The 17,539-nt window shown below is 42.3% G+C and overlaps 1 protein-coding gene across 1 annotated transcript in view; it reads left to right on the top strand.

Moving 5' to 3' along the window:
- LOC137345011 (lissencephaly-1 homolog) overlaps positions 1-17,539 on the top strand; it is a 111,540-nt gene that overhangs the window by 64,122 nt on the left and 29,879 nt on the right. The window contains exons 3-5 of the mRNA XM_068008350.1: positions 11,245-11,329; positions 15,539-15,613; positions 17,045-17,251. Coding sequence (XP_067864451.1) covers positions 11,245-11,329; positions 15,539-15,613; positions 17,045-17,251 — 367 coding nt within the window. The remainder of the gene's footprint in view (positions 1-11,244; positions 11,330-15,538; positions 15,614-17,044; positions 17,252-17,539) is intronic.

Below are 17,539 nucleotides of genomic sequence, written 5' to 3'. Positions count from 1 at the left end.
ACTCTGCTGATTTCGGATCAACTCTCTAGGGCTGTTAACATATAAGTGCATATACAAATAGTCTGTTTTTGTTTGTGGCGCCACTCCCCCCCCCCCCCCCCGATTTTGAATGTAGATCACAAGGAGTCATTGGCATTTAGCATTACAATGCAGTAGGATTCATTTCCCATATTCACCATGCAAGAAGTTTTCAACGTGTCATAAAGCAGAGGTGAGGTGAAAGAATCAAGAAAAATCTGGAATAATGCTCCCTTGTCGTCTTTTGAATAGAATTGACTGAGATGGGAACAAGTACCTATCTGCCTTTTTGGCTGTTGAACGGTGCCAGAAGTCCTGCAGAGATGGGGAAAAATTTGCAGGGCTATGGGGAAAGAGCAGGGGAGTGGGACGAACGCATACTCTTCCATCACCATCCCTGGGTATGTCCTGTCCCACCGGCAGGACAGACCCACCAGAGGTGGCGGTACAGTGATATATAGTCAGGAGGGAGTGGCCCTGGGAGTCCTCAACATTGACTCTGGACCCCATGAAATCTCATGGCATCAGGTCAAACATGGGCAAAGAAACCTCCTGCTGATTACCACCTACCGTCCTCCCTCAGCCGATGAATCAGTCCTCCTCCATGTTGAACACCACTTGGAGGAAGCACTGAGGGTAGCAAGGGCACAAAATGTACTCTGGGTGGGGGACTTCAATATCCATCACCAAGAGTGGCTCGGTAGCGCCACTACTGACCGAGCTGGCCGAGTCCTGAAGGACATAGCTGCTAGACTGGGCCTGCGGCAGGTGGTGAACGAACCAACACGAGGGAAAAACTTACTTGACCTCGTCCTCACCAATCCACCTGTCGCAAATACATCTGTCCATGACAGTATTGGTAGGAGTGACCACCGCACAGTCCTCGTGGAGATGAAATCCCGTCTTCGCACTGAGGACACCATCCAACGTGTTGTGTGGCACTACCACCGTGCTAAATGGGATAGATTCAGAACAGATCTAGCAGCTCAAAACTGGGCATCCATGAGGCGCTGTGGGCCATCAGCAGCAGCAGAATTGTATTCCAGCACAATCTGTAACCTCATGGCCCGGCATATTCCTCACTCTACCATTACCAACAAGCCAGGGGATCAACCCTGGTTCAATGAGGAGTGTAGAAGAGCATGCCAGGAGCAGCACCAGACGTACCTAAAAATGAGGTGCCAACCTGGTGAAGCTACAACTCAGGACTACATGCATGCTAAACAGCAGAAGCAACATGCTACAGACAGAGCTAAGCGATTCCACAACCAACGGATCAGATCAAAGCTCTGCAGTCCTGCCACATCCAGTCGTGAATGGTGGTGGACAATTAAACAACTAACGGGAGGAGGAGGCTCTGCAAACATCCCCATTCTCAATGATGGCGGAGTCCAGCACGTGAGTGCAAAAGACAAGGCTGAAGCGTTTGCAACCATCTTCAGCCAGAAGTGCCGAGTGGATAATCCATCTCAGCCTCCTCCCGATATCCCCACCATCACGGAAGCCAGTCTTCGGCCAATTCGATTCACTCCACGTGATATCAAGAAACGCCTGAGTGCACTGGATACAGCAAAGGCTATGGGCCCCGACAACATCCCAGCTGCAGTGCTGAAGACTTGTGCTCCAGAACTAGCTGCGCCTCTAGCTAAGCTGTTCCAGTACAGCTACAACACTGGCATCCACCCGACAATGTGGAAAATTGCCCAGGTATGTCCTGTCCACAAAAAGCAGGACAAATCCAATCCGGCCAATTACCGCCCCATCAGTCTACTCTCAATCATCAGCAAAGTGATGGAAGGTGTCGTCGACAGTGCTATCAAGCGGCACTTACTCACCAATAACCTGCTCACCGATGCTCAGTTTGGGTTCCGCCAGGACCACTCGGCTCCAGACCTCATTACAGCCCTGGTCCAAACATGGACAAAAGAGCTGAATTCCAGAGGTGAGGTGAGAGTGACTGCCCTTGACATCAAGGCAGCATTTGACCGAGTGTGGCACCAAGGAGCCCTAGTAAAATTGAAGTCAATGGGAATCAGGGGGAAAACTCTCCAGTGGCTGGAGTCATACCTAGCACAAAGGAAGATGGTAGTGGTTGTTGGAGGCCAATCATCTCAGCCCCAGGGCATTGCTGCAGGAGTTCCTCAGGGCAGTGTCCTTGGCCCAACCATCTTCAGCTGCTTCATCAATGACCTTCCCTCCATCATAAGGTCAGAAATGGGGATGTTCGCTGATGACTGCACAGTGTTCAGTTCCATTCGCAACCCCTCAGATAATGAAGCAGTCCGAGCCTGCATGCAGCAAGACATGGACAACATCCAGGCTTGGGCTCATAAGTGGCAAGTAACATTCGCGCCAGACAAGTGCCAGGCAATGACCATCTCCAACAAGAGAGAATCTAACCACCTCCCCTTGACATTCAACGACATTACCATCGCCGAATCCCCCACCATCAACATCCTGGGGGTCACCATTGACCAGAAACTTAACTGGACCAGCCATATAAATACTGTGGCTACGAGAGCAGGTCAGAGGCTGGGTATTCTGCGGCGAGTGACTCACCTCCTGACTCCCCAAAGCCTTTCCACCATTTACAAGGCACAAGTCAGGAGTGTGATGGAATACTCTCCACTTGCCTGGATGAGTGCAGCTCCAACAACACTCAAGAAGCTCGACACCATCCAAGATAAAGCAGCCCGCTTGATTGGCACCCCATCCACCACCCTAAACATTCACTCCCTTCACCACCGGCGCACTGTGGCTGCAGTGTGCACCATCCACGGGATGCACTGCAGCAACTCGCCAAGGCTTCTTCGACAGCACCTCCCAAACCCGCGACCTCTACCACCTAGAAGGACAAGGGCAGCAGGCGCATGGGAACAACACCACCTGCACGTTCCCCTCCAAGTCACACACCATCCCGACTTGGAAATATATCGCCGTTCCTTCATTGTCGCTGGGTCTAAATCCTGGAACTCCCTTCCTAACAGCACTGTGGGAGAACCGTCACCACACGGACTGCAGCGGTTCAAGAAGGCGGCTCACCACCACCTTCTCGAGGGCAATTAGGGATGGGCAATAAATGTCGGCCTTGCCAGCGACGCCCACATCCCGTGAACGAATAAAAAAAAAGAGCCGGCGCAAGCACGATGGGCCGAATTGCTTCCTTCTGTGCTGTATGATTCTATGAAAAACGTGACACAAAACCCGAAAGGTCAAAATAACTTGCTGAATGCAGCATTTCTTATGTTTCCACTTTTCAAACCAGGTGATTCTTTCCAGAAATATTGAGAACACATTAAAGTCCTGCAGTGTTGTGACTTAATTTTTTCATTTCCCTGCTCCCTCAAGATGCTGTCTCTTGCTGGGGTACATTTTTATCTGAGAGCCCAGAAGTGAGTTGGAGTAGACTATTAAACTGTGGGTGATCATTACAGTTGACCCTGATTCTGTTATTGCCAGACAGCTGCACACCAGCACTTTCCATGAGGGGGTAACTGAATATTAATCAATAGTGGGAGCTTTGGCTGATTTCATACCCCCACCCTCCATAGCTGAGAGCAACTATCAGCACAAACCAAGAAATACCTGTGAACTCATGGTTTTTATGGCTCAGTACAGTACCTGCTGTGACTATCGCCAGGGATTGAGTACTTCCTCTTTCAATGACGCGCGTGTGCGGGACAGCGATCATGAGCATTGTAGGTCATCAACGTAGACTGGATCAAATTACACATTCCAAACAAAGGGTTGGGTGAGTATTATCCTCCCACTTCCTGTCAGTGGCAATAACAGATAATGTTAGTTTCACCGTAGTAGTGGTAATAGATGTGACCCTGTATCAGGCAGTGCCTTTACTTGCTGCACCATCGAGGAAGCTGAATACATCGCATTTTTGCATAGAAGCAGCAACATTACAACATAATTGCTTTTTGAAGCATACTGATAGAAGTATTTTGTTTACAGACCACACAGCTTTCCGCCACAAATGTTGAGCAGAAATTGCTAATTTAGAGTTTAACCAGAAGTTGTGTGTATATATTTTATAGTTTGTATAATAAAGGAAGAGAGAGGGAGCTGTATTGTTAACCTTGTGTTGGTGTTACAAAAATCAATTTACAGTCTGTTTGAAATCACCTGGTGTTATCTCGGACATTCAGGTTTTTAAAAAAGAATCAATAAAGGCATCTACTTACTATTATTATTTTGAACCAGACAACTCATAGGACACCCAGGCTGCACAAGTAGCGATACGCTATCATAACTGACCTTAATTTGACCTCTGTTACAATCTACTGATTTAATTTTGTTGAGTTTAAAATACTTAGCTCAAATCATTTAATGGGAAAATACTTCGTCCGTTGCACCATTTTGTAAATCTGAGCATTGACTTGCTTCGGGTGCCAGAGCTGTAATTGTAAGCGCACTATGCATATTAACTGTCTTGTTGATGTGGGATGATGCCACACCCATTGCTGGAGGAAAACTGCAGTGTTCAGTGGAATTGATATCTGGCTGTAAATGTGCTTTGCATTAGAAAGCAAAGAAGAAAAAAGCAGTGTCCTCTGCACTATGAGAGAACTTTAATAATTTGCAAGCCCTTATGGGAAAGAAATTGGGAAATGCTGACTGGACAGTTGAATGGCTTAATTTGTTCAGACCTTGAGAGACCTTTTTAAGGGTATTATAAATATTTACAGTTGTGGGATTTGGGAACAATTTTACTAAATTGTTTATCAAAAGTGCAGTAGCTGTTCTGCACTAAAAAGGGGTGGGGGGGAGAAGTATCATCTTGTGCAGTCTAGGAAGTGTTGAGGTAGCTGATTTCTGTCAGTGTTATTAGGAGCCTATACTCGCGACCTCATTTCCCTTGGGTTAGGGGGGAGAAAATTGGCATGGGTTTCTACTCCTGATTGCTGTCCAGCGACTTCTGCCAATGAAACTTGCATGTGTGGACATCATTCGGCTCTGTTGTGCTGCTCCTTCTGCAGTTGTATATCTTGCAATGTTCACTGTTGAGGCTCACACATAATGGTTATTTAATTGAGATACCAGAAGGCTGCCTGCCCCTGAGAAACTCTTACCTCAGCAAGGAGTCTTTGCCTTCAGGAGGGGGGAGAAAATTGGCGAGAGAGAGAGAGACCCATAATGTCATCTAACTGGCTGCAGATCCTGTATAAGTAGTGTTGATGACTTCCCAAATCAGTTTCATTTTCCACACGGTGATACTATGCATTTTCTGCATAGACGACTATAGTTTTAAACTGTGCTGCTCTTAAAATTTCATGTCTATTTCTGATCAGTATTGGATATCAACATGGAGATTAGACCACTCGTATGAACAATTTTTTAAAACAGTGAATTTGCTACTCTTAATTTTTTTTAAAGTTTGCATATACAGAATCTGATTTCACACGTACATGCCTGCAAATACAGGATAACTGGGAAATTCCAATTGTAAATTGAAAATATGATTTGCTGTGATTCTAGAAAATTAGCAGCACTATATAACATTAGTAATGAGCTCTCGGCATGGAATTCTACCATTACTGCACAGACATCCAGACTCATGTTATAGTGGCACCTGTAAAGCTGCCACCTATGCAGTTTCTCAACTGGCGTTCCAATTTTAGATCACTTGCTTCTGAATGAAATGCTTACAACAGTTTTGATGCCCCCTTTCTCCACCACCACCCCCCCCCCCCCCCTGCCCACAACTGCTCATGTTCTTAAACCACAAATATAGGGATACACAGTAAGTCAGCCGTTTTATAAGAACAGGAGTGTTAGATGGGCACTGACAGATCAGCATTCAAGGTGGACCTGGCAGTGCTAGGATGGAGTCTCCTGCAGTACTTAGAGGTGGGCTTCCAAGGTCTGGGAGCTCAGACACTCGCAGGGTTCCAAGAACTGTGGAGAGGGAGGTTTTAGGAACACCGGGACAGATGCTGGAATTGCTGGGTCCTGGCGGGATTGAAAAGAGGGAGCTCATGAGGTCTTTGTGCGATGGCAGTGTTTATGGGACTGGGAACACTGGGAATGCGGTCTAGAATTTGCGAGCACTGAGGGGAGTGTTGCAGGATCTAGTGGAGGTAGGAGAAAGTCTGAGATTGGAGATCCTGAGTTACAGCAGGGTTCAGGATGGGTTTTTGGAGCATTAGCAATTGTTTGGATCTGGTAGTATTGGGTGGAGCAGGGTGTAACATTCTTGTGAGGGAGGGGTGCCAGCAGAATGAGACCCAATCGGCCTTTTGTTTCATTCAAACTATCAGGCCCCATTCCCTACATGTTCCTGCATGTCAGCTACTCCTCACCACCACTTTCTCCATAGTCATCAGGTTCCTATCTTTGTTCTTGCCATCGAGCATTTAAGCATAAGTTTGCTGCTTGATAAAATTAATAGACAGAAAATCGTGGGCCGGGGATGCACGATTTTCTGATTATTAGTGAATTTGCAAAATTATATTGACTTTAAAAAAAAAATTCCATAATGAAACAAATTACCTCAAAGCACAAAGTTCATTTATGCAGTTTCCAAGTTTTTATATTAAAAATGTTCAACCTCATTGTTCAGGAGAAAATTTTTAACTGAATATATAGAACCAAAAGCAATGATTGACTCAAAAAGAATTCTCTAAAAAATGATCTGTGTTCTTTTCTAACCATCAACAAAAAAAGTCACAAACAGCTGTTCTTGCTGTCTCATGTAAGAGCTGTTTGTTTTCACATGTATTGCTTTTGTTTTTCTTTGAGGAGTTCATAATAGAAAAGCACAATTGTGATATAAATTCAGCACTTGCCTCAAATAAAAGCTTTGAGAATTCAATCTCTCGTTTCTTTCAGTCTTTTGGAAATAGCAAAGAAACTCAAATCCTCACAGGATTAGGGGAAAACGCCCTTCTACCCTTCAACTCCTGTTGCACATTTTGCAGGCTGAAAAATTCTGCAAACTGCACATGCTTAGAATGCACGGTTGTGATTGAAAACACTCTTTACTGTTGGGGGTGGGGTAGAGTCTGAGGCCTTCAAGTAAAAACTTTAATGAAGACATTTAAAGACATAAAATACAATTCAATGGGTAAATGTGATAATATTGTGAAACATTCTTTTAAAAATGTATTTATTTAAAGCCTTATTTTGGATATTGGAAATTTCTCTTAACTGAGAAGGAAATGTTGTGGAGATGCCGGTGATGGACTGGGGTGGACAAATGTAAGGAATCTTACAACACCAGGTTATAGTCCAACAGTTTTATAAAACTGTTGGACTATAACCTGGTGTTGTAAGATTCCTTACATGAGAAGGAAATGGCAGATGGAAACATTTTCAGAAAGTATTTTGAGTGATTTATAGGAACCTGAAGGTCAGATTGTCCAATCTTAAGATAATATACTCTTAATTATAAAATAGCAGCTACTGTGTGGCACACAGTGTTAACATTGTTAACATTGAAAATATCTGTCACAGCGCCACCCACAAGAGTTACTTCTGAATTTTCAATGAAATGTTTGCCTCGTTGTTTCAAATGTATTGTTTATATATAATATACATATGCATATACATATAGCATTGCTCACAGTGAGTCAGAGCATACACTCAAGTGTGACATGATTATTAAATATTACTAGCCATTTCCTGAGTCATTTCTCACGGTATGTCAAGGATGCACTGAGGTGTGACAGGAAGGGAGTGTGACATTTAAAGAACATGCGCACTATATATACACTCACACATATATATAAATATATATTCTATGTCTAGTGACTGCGTACATTTTCTGCCCACATTACCCTTACTTCCTGTGTCACTGTTGTTGATATAGAAGCATTACTCAAAGTTCTATAAGGGAAAAGGTGTATGTAAATGTTTTGCATGTCACACTGTAGATGCAGGCTTCCGATCACTAGATGGCTCTATTGCATCACCTGTTCTTGTTGGCCTATTACCAATATCTGGGGTTGCTAGAAATATTCTTTAATAGTCATTATTCTTCAAATCAATTTTTTTCTTTTGGCATGAGTAAACCTGGTCTCTATCCAACTTTCTTCTGAGTCACTGTGAGCAATGCCATGGGAGGGGTGTGTTGAAAATGAGGATTGGCTATACATTTCATTCCGTGTGGGTCTGTCAAAGGGGATCATGATGCACTGCATGGAAGTTTCAGCGAAGGGTGGGGATTTGCACAGTTCCTCATAAGAACATAAGAAATCGGAGCAGGAGTAGGCCATACAGCCCCTCGAGCCTGCTCCGCCATTCGATAAGATCATGGCTGATCTTCGACCTCAACTCCACTTTCCTGCCCGATCCCCATATCCCTTGATTCCCCTAGAGTCCAAAAATCTGTCTATCTCAGCCTTGAACATATTCAACGACTGAGCAACCACAGCCTTCTGGGGTAGAGAATTCCAAAGATTCACAACCCTCTGCGTGAAGAAATTCCTCCTTATCTCAGTCTTAAATGGCCGACCCTTTATCCTGAGACTATGCCTCCTAGTTCTAGACACTCGACCCAGGGGAAACAACCTCTCAGCATTACCCTGTCAAGCTCCCTCAGAATCTTGTATGTTTGAATGAGATGACCTCTCATTCTTCTAAACTCCAGAGAGTATGGGGCCATTCTACTCAATCTTTCCTCATAGGACATAGAAAATAGGAGCAGGAGTAGGCCATTCGGCCCTTCGAGCCTGCTCATCCATTCAGTATGATCATGGCTGATCCTCTATCTTAATACCATATTCCCGCTCTCTCCCCATACCCCTTGATGCCTTTTGTGTCTCTAAATCTATCTAGCTCCTTCTTAAATATATTCAGTGACTTGGCCTCCACAGCCTTCTGTGGTAGAGAATTCCACAGGTTCACCACCCTCTGAAAAAAGAAATTTCTCCTCACCTCAGTCTGTGTCCTGAAATTGTGAGCCCTTGTTCTGGACATCCAGCCAGGGGAAACATCCTCCCTGCATTCAGTCTGTCTAGCCCTGTCAGAATTTTATATGTTTCAATGAGATCCCCTCTCATTCTTCTAAACTCGAGTGAATACAGGCCGAGTCGACCCAATCTCCCCTCATACGACAGTCCTGCCATTCCAGGTATCAGTCTGGTGAATTTTCGCTGCGCTCCCTCTATGGCAAGTATATCCTTTCTTAGATAAGACGACAAAAACTGCACACAATACTCCAGGTGTGCTCTCACCAAGGCCCTGTATAATTGCAGTAAGACATCCTTGATTCTATACTCAAATCCTCTTGCAGTGAAGGCCAACATACCATTTGCCTTCCTTACTGCTTGCTGCATCTGCATGATTACTTTCAGTGACTGGTGTACAAGGACACCCAGGTCCCTTTGTACATCAACATTCCCCAATCTATCACTATTTAAATAATACTCTGCCTTTCTGTTTTTCCTTCCGAAGTGGATAACTTCACATTTATCCTCTTCATACTGCATCTGCCATGTATTTGCCCACTCACTCAACTTGTCTAAATCGCCTTGAAGCCTCTTTGCATCCTCCTCACAACTCACGATCCCACCTAGTTTTGTGTCGTCGGCAAACTTGGAAATCTTACATTTGGTTCCCTCATCCAAATCATTGATATATATTGTGAATAGCTGGGGCCGACAACCCTCTCATCCCAGGAATCAATCTTGTGAATCTGCGTTGCACTGCCTCTAAGGCAAGTATATCCTTCCTTAGATAAGGAGACCAAAACTGTACCCAGTATCCAGCTGAGATCTCACCAAAGCCCTGTACAACTGTAATAAGACTTCCTTACTCTTGTACTCCAACTCCCTTGCAATAAAAGCCAAGGTGCAATTTTCCTTTCTAATTTGCTGTACCTGCATGCTTACTTTTTGTGTTTCTTGTACGAGGACACACAAATCTCTCTGAACATCAACATTTAATAGTTTCTCATCATTTAAAAAATATTCTGTTTTTCTGTTCTTCCTACCAAAGTGAATAACCTCCCATTTCCCCACATTGTACTCCATCTGCCACCTTCTTGTCCACTCACCCATATCCCTTTGCAGACTCTTTGTGTCCTCCTCACAGCTTACTTTCCCACCTAGCTTTGTGTCATCAGCAAACTTGGATACATTACACTCGGTCCCTTCATCTATTTACAATTTATATTAATGAAGTTAGCTGAGGCCCAACTAAGCCTGCCAACCTGAAAATGACCCGTTTATTCCTACTATCTGTTTTCTGTCCGTGAACAAATTCCCTATCCAAGCTAATATATTTCTCCCAACCCCATGAGCCCTTATCTTGTGCAACAGCCTTTTATGTGGCACCTTATCGAATGCCTTTTGAAAATCCAAATATACTACATCCACTGGCTCTCCTTAACCATCTTGCTAGTTACATCCTCAAAAAAACTCTTAATAGATTTGTCAAACACTATTTCCCTTTCATAAAACCATGTTGACTCTGCCTAAACATATGATTTTCTAAGTGCCCTGTTACCGCTCCCTTAATAATGGATTCCAGCATTTTCCTGACGACTGATGTCAGGCTAACTGGCCTGTCGCTCCCTGTTTTCTCTCCATCCTTTCTTCAGTAGTGGGGTTACATTTGCTACCTTCCAATCCGCTGGGACTGTTCTAGAACCTTATCCATTCTACCATTGAAAACCAGCTATTGAAAAAACTTTCTTATAGAGGAAAAATTGAAGAGTTAGCAGGAGCACTTATGGACCTTCTAGAGGCTTGTTAGAGAGCTGCATTATTGGAGGTCCTAGAAAATATCTCCAGCCGTTCTGCTACCAGCATATTGTGTCGGTGGGAGAATTGCCAGAAAGGAGAATAAAGGAGAAAATGTAATTTGAGAAAAAAGGTGTTAAAATGTGATCTTATTCCACAAGTAGTTCCAGACCAACACAAATAGGAGCTTGTGACAATTTGAGTTACTTGAACATCCTGTAACTGCATTCATATAATTTGGGTTCACCAATGATCCTGGGTTTATTTTCATAATTCACTATTTTTCATAAGCTGCTAGCTTATAACCTGTCTGAGCAGAACTGAAATGAACAGTGCCAATTACCCTGCACCGTTCAGTAAAATGATTAGTGATGGCTTATGATTAAATCTTAATGTTTGAGCTGTTGGGTAAAAAATAACATTTGTAATTTCAACTTCAGTATTACTGCATAAAGTTGAAAGTAACATTTTTATGTGCTAAGTAGAAGATGGTTAATTTTGTGCCTTTTTAAAATTAGACTTTATTTTTCAGAAATCGAGCTATAGCTGACTATCTTCGCTCTAATGGCTATGAAGAGGCTTATTCAGTTTTTAAGAAGGAGGCAGAGTTAGATATGGTAAGTCAAATTGGTTTGCTTGTTAACGGAAATTTGATCAGATACAAAAACCTTGATTGAGAAATTGTTGCCCAGCAACTCAACAAGAGTGTTGAGCGGTGTAATGGAATTTCATAATAACCTAGCATGCAACACTGCTGGATAGAGTTGAGGCAATTTCCACTGTGGCAGAAAGCTTCAAGTACCAGGAAAATCAGAAGTTTGATTTGGCAACAAACATGCTTTTGGGACAACTATATCTATAGATACCAAAAGGATGGCATTGATTTTTTTTAAAGAGAGGAAGAAACAAAATTAATCTGGAGATTGCACACACTTTTGCCATCATGATAGTACATCAGATTTGGGCTATTCCATTGTTAAAAATAGATGAAGGGACTACGAATACAAAAAAAAAGTAGATAACTAACTTCAAATCCCCTTCTGTCCTGTCACAATGGTAGGGGTTGAAAGCAGAAATTTAAAACTGAAACAATTCTTTTTGGCTGCTGCCAGCAGCTGCGTGCCTCCAACAACCTGCTTGGCTGCCCCCTTAAGTTCCCCCGGAGGCATAGAACCTTGATGTACTGCTCAGTCGTGCTCAGCATCCTCCCCCACATCTGCTCCATTACTGGTGCTACATTTTTTCTATCTCCCTGTTGTCTGTGTCTGCCCCTACCCTTCCCCCACCACTACCAAAACTTTGGTCTGTACCTTCGACATATTGAGGCTTGACTTCTCCAACTTTCTCCTATTTTAACCTTCCACAAGTTCACAACTCATTCAAAGCGCTTCAACCACATAGAATCCTGCACTCCCATCATCTGCATCCTTTCCACGCTCTACAGGCTGCCTGTGCCCCAGCGAGTTGAGTTTAAAATTCTTGTCCTCACTTTCAAATCCCTGCCTTTTGGCTTCACCCCACATGACCTTGGTGATTTTTGCCAGCCTTGCATCTCTGCATTTCATCTTCTGGTCCTGTTGTACCAGGCAACTGCTTTTCCTCTGCTTCACCATTGGTGGCTGCTTTAAGCATCTGCAGTTGTCCTGTGGATCTTATTGCCTAGTTCACTATGCCTTGCCTTCAAAACCTCTGAAAACCGTATTCTTTTAACTCGCCACTTTTCCTCTTGTGTATGGCATTCACTTATTCCTTCCTCTTTTAATGTAAGGCATCAATGAGGACTGCTATAGAAATGCAAGTGTGAATTGGCTGCTGCAAACCTGCTAACCTATTGTGTTGGAAAGGAAACATCACAACTAAGATGGGCTGGTATAAAGAGCTTACTATCTGTTCAGATTGCATGGAGTCTTAACTGGTACTTTCTACAGAGTTTGTATTAGAAATTTAATGAGAGAAAATTAGTTGCTCTGTTTTGTACCTTGCATTTTTGTGCCTTAATATGTGTGGAATCATACTTTATTATAGTAAGCTTACTCTTTTCTGAAAAAGGCATAAAGCCTTCATCTGATCTTTACAGACAGCCTGATGCAACAAAATTGGCATGTTCTGCCATCACTCGAGACTTGGATTTGAATCACAGACACAACTGATATTTGTACTTGAGTTTCCCCAGATGATCTTTGCAGTGAGACAGCATAAACCAAAGCCAACATGTCTAGCCAAGTGGAAAATAAAATTGTCTGGGGCTCTGTTGTGGGTCATTCTTTAGCAATCTCTACCTGGTGTCTGCTCAACAGCATTTGAAGAAGCTGTGCAAACTCCAGACACCTGCATTGCTTCTCAGTAGAGGATGCATGGCCTACAAGGCTCAAAAGGACAAAATTATTAACGCCACTGTCCTTAAGGGGGGGGGGGAAATTTTTGCCTGCTATATGAAACCTTTTAATGCAGCCATTGAGAATTTTCCTTAGTTTGTGATCTAGCACATTCAAGTTATCAGTTCATTGTCTATCTGGAACAAGGTTTGTTGAAGTTCACCTAATTGGAGTCTCAACCTGTACATCCTTTCTGCAATTAGGCAGCTGCACACTTTTGCTGACATTTTTCATACAGGTTCAAGAGCAAGTAAAACCATTAAATATAACGCCACCTTTTCAAATCCATCACACACAAGGTTCTTGTACTTCATGTTGCTGCAAAAAATTATTTATCAAATATATTTTGTCTCTACTTACAAGTGCTCAGAGAGCTTTGATAGCTTTTGACTGCACCTTAGTGCTTAGGGTATATTTAAATTTTGAGTTAGAAGTGACATTTCTGTTGAGCATATTTTTAATATGGTCTGATGGTCAATGTGCAAACTTTTGCTGAGGCTCCAATACTTATGTAAACACCATGTATAAAGGTTTTATCAAAATGTGTACAGGGCTTCTATCCAGTTGTGTGTTCTATACAAGTTGTACTTCTGCAGCTGTTATGCTGTGCCTTGTTTTGTATACCTGTCTTCTCATTCCAGATGTCTGGTGTATTAGCAGCAGAAAGAGCTTTTGGCATTTTGTTAGCGACATTTATAGGAACAAGAGTAGGCCATTTACCCCCTCAAGCCTGTTCTGCCATTCAGTTAAATCATGGCTGATCTGTGACCTAACTCCATATACCCGCCTTAGCCCTATATCCCTTAATACCTTTGGTTAACAAAAATCTATCAATCTCAGATTTAAAATTAACAATTGAGTAGCATCAACTGTGTTTGAGGAAGAGTTCCAAACTTCTACCACCCTATGCTTGTAGAAGTGTTTCCTGACTTCACTCCTGAAAATCCTGGCTCTAATTTTTAGGCTATGTTCTCTAGACCTAGACTCCCCAACCAGCAGAAATAGTTTCTCTCTATCTACCCTATCACTTCCCCTTAATATCTTGAAAACTTCGATCAAATCACCCCTTAATCTTCTAAATTCCAAGGACGACAACCCTCGTTTGTGTAATCTCTCCTCGTAATTTAACCCTTGGAGTCCAGGTATCATTCTAGTAAATCTACGCTGCACTCCCTCTTGGGCCATTATATCCTTCCTACGTTGCGGTGCCCAGAACTGAACACACCACTCCAGGTGTGGTCTAACCAGGGCTTTGTATAGCTGTCACATAACTCTACCCCCTTCTATTCTCGTCCTCTAGATATAAAGGCCAGCATTCCATTATCCTTTTTGATTATTTTCTGTACCCGTCCATGACATTTTAATGATTTATGTACTGGGACCTCTAAATCTCTTTGGACCTCCACTTTTTCGAGCTTTTCACCATTTAGAAAGCACTCTGATCCATCCTTTTTAGGTCCAAAGTGGATGACCTCACACTTGCCTACAATGAAATCCATTTGCCACACTTTTGTCCATTCACTTAATCTATTAATATCTCTCTGTAATTTTATGCTTCCATCTACGCTGCTTATAATGTGCCTATCTTTGTGTCGTCGGCAAACTTGGATATGTGGCTCTCTATCCCACCATCTAAGTCGTTAATAAATACAGTGAATAGTTGAGGCCCCAACACAGATCCCTGTGGGACACCACTAGTCACATCCTGCCAATTTGAGTAGTTGCCCATTATCCCTACTTTCTGTCTCCTGCTGCTCATTCAGTTTCCTAACCAGGTCAATAATTTGCCCTCAATTCCATTTACCTGTGTATTTTTTGTTTTCAAGTAATCCTACTTCTAAAGAGAATTGAAACTTTCCTACAATAGAGAAATGGCTGTATCTTCTCAATGTGCACGACAGGATTTCCATGCACAGTAAAGATTTGAATTACCGCTCTGCCAATCATGAGCTTTGTTACCTTTTAAAGTAGGAATCGTTGTGCAAGTTTAACTGTGAAAAGCATCCAAAGATTAGCTGCAGTTTGATGTCATGAATCTAAAGAACAGATCCTTAACAAAAGGTTGCTGTTCTAAGAAGCATAAAGTTGCAGCAGAAATTGTGATTAATACATAATTCAAAAAAAATCTTCATGAAAATCAATAAAGTGGTGCATGTTGTATGTTTATGTAGAGTAGACGATAAGCACAGAACTTGCCACAATTACAAAATTCCCAAGCCTCGAGCAAGATGAGAGATTAGACTTTTTTCCCTACCTGAGTCGATTCAGGGGACCGACCACCAGGAAAGGTGTTGATTCTGGGTCAATTTAAAAATGAAACTGGAAAAAATGAGTTACAGGTTCCCGGACATAATGGATTTGTTTCTCTTCTCTGCTCTTGTTATCCATGTGACTGGAAACTGCAATATAATTTTGTCTGGCTTTGTTTTTAATCTTGTTTTTCTTCTCTAGAATGAAGAATTAGACAAGAAATATGCTGGTCTGCTGGAGAAAAAATGGACCTCTGTGATAAGACTACAGAAGAAGGTGAGATTCTAATGTGAGATGTTAGGCACTTAGGAGAAGAAAAGGCTGTAAGGCCCATATGCATTTGCCTCATTTTTTGCTGGACTCATCTCCATGTACATACCTTTCTTCCCCAACTCATGGGAGAGGCAAAAAAAACTCAAAAGTCAATTCAGGAATCCAAAATTCCTCTCTGACCCTCAAAGGCAATCAGGCAAACCCCAGGACACCCAAAACCCATTAGTTTTTCAAAAGTGCATTTAACGCCACCTCTGGAATCCGATTCCATATGATTATCACCCTCTGAGGAAATCCAAACTATTCCAGAACACAGCTAATCAAAATTCAGCATTCCTGAAATGGCATCTAGTAAAATGAGGGTTTGCTTGATGAGATTTTCAGTTCCATATATTTTTTTCACCAATGAATTTCAGTTTTATTTATGAACAGAGAATTCCTTTTAAAATCAAAGCCCTTGGGGTTATAAGTTTAAGAATTTTGAGTCAAGGACTCCTATCTGCTTGCAGTTGTTTTTGTTGACTGCCATATTCTTTGGCGATGTGGTTCACCTTTACAATCCAGAAGCAGAAAGAAAATGCTTAGTCAAGTGTGGCGTTCAGTTTCATTTGGGGGGATGAACAATGGAAAGAGACAGACTTAGTTTGCTTGAATTCATGGAGCAGCTTTTGTGGTATTCTGCAACCCATATAATCCCAACTTGAAGCAGATACATGATGGAAAGCAGCTTGTAAGGTGGGGAGAAAAGCAGTGTGCATCATTTCTTTCATCTCTCTCGTTCATAGTCCCCTTGGGAATATGTAGGAATATCCAGTTACAGAACTAAATCTTGGTCTTAATTCGGTGCCTAAATTAAATTTCTCTTGCAAGGAAATTGTTCTGAAGCATCTAGTGTTTTAAATGATTAGGTCTTGATTTCTATTCGGCTTCCTTCCCTTTGCTTTTGGGGAGAAGATAGGCAACCCTGATTCTTTCCTTCCCCCAAAGGAAATCATAAACATTTAGAAAGCTTTAGTGTTCTGTAGATTTCTGTAGAACTCATAAATGTCTTGCAAATGCAGGAAAATTCTCCCTAAAATGAAACTTATTCTTTAAAAAAAAATTAACTCATTTAGGTTTTTTTTCCACAATTCCGAAATAACATGTTATTTGCTGCATATGATAGGCTCCATATTCCATTGTAGGCACCCGAGGTGTACCCTGATGCTACATGATTTCTCAAATTACCCTTTGACACTTCCATCCATTAAACCTGACAAGAGGAAATGGTTTCCCAAACTGCAATAGACTCTTCCAGAATCCCAGACACAGTCGTTGCCACTTCCTCTTCCTCCAATTATGCTTCAATGTTTTGAGATTTGACTCCTATTAACTTGCCTTTCCTCAATTTTAAAAATAAAATCCTGATGAGTTTTACTTTATTCTGTTAAACAGGTTATGGAATTAGAATCCAAACTCAATGAGGCAAAAGAGGAATTCACTTCAGCCGGCCCTCTGGGTCAAAAACGTGACCCAAAAGAATGGATCCCTCGTCCTCCAGAAAGATACTCTCTGAGTGGACACAGAAGTCCAGTCACACGGGTTATTTTCCATCCAGTTTTCAGTGTCATGGTATCAGCCTCCGAAGATGCCACAATAAAGGTAAAGAATTCTTTGAATGAAAATATTTTTACTTTTTAATATCTAAACTAAACCAAGTCTAACCACAGGGGGTTTATGTAATGCGTGCCTAATTTTCCACCCAGATTTAGCCTGTTGGCAACTGGTGGGCTTAGATCCATTGCGTAACTGGCCTTACCCATGAGGAGAGAATAGCTGGCTCTGAACGGGAAACTGAACATGTGTTTGAGAAAATATTATTCCACAGTGCACTTTTTAAAATTCAGTACAGTATTGTGCTAAATGATCTGTTTTGGAAAAAAAACGGTT

This window comes from Heptranchias perlo, chromosome 28 (assembly GCF_035084215.1).
Source record: "Heptranchias perlo isolate sHepPer1 chromosome 28, sHepPer1.hap1, whole genome shotgun sequence".
Taxonomy (NCBI): domain Eukaryota; kingdom Metazoa; phylum Chordata; class Chondrichthyes; order Hexanchiformes; family Hexanchidae; genus Heptranchias; species Heptranchias perlo.
The sequence above is the reverse complement of the archived record's forward strand: the minus strand, read 5'-3'. Positions and strand labels throughout refer to the sequence as shown.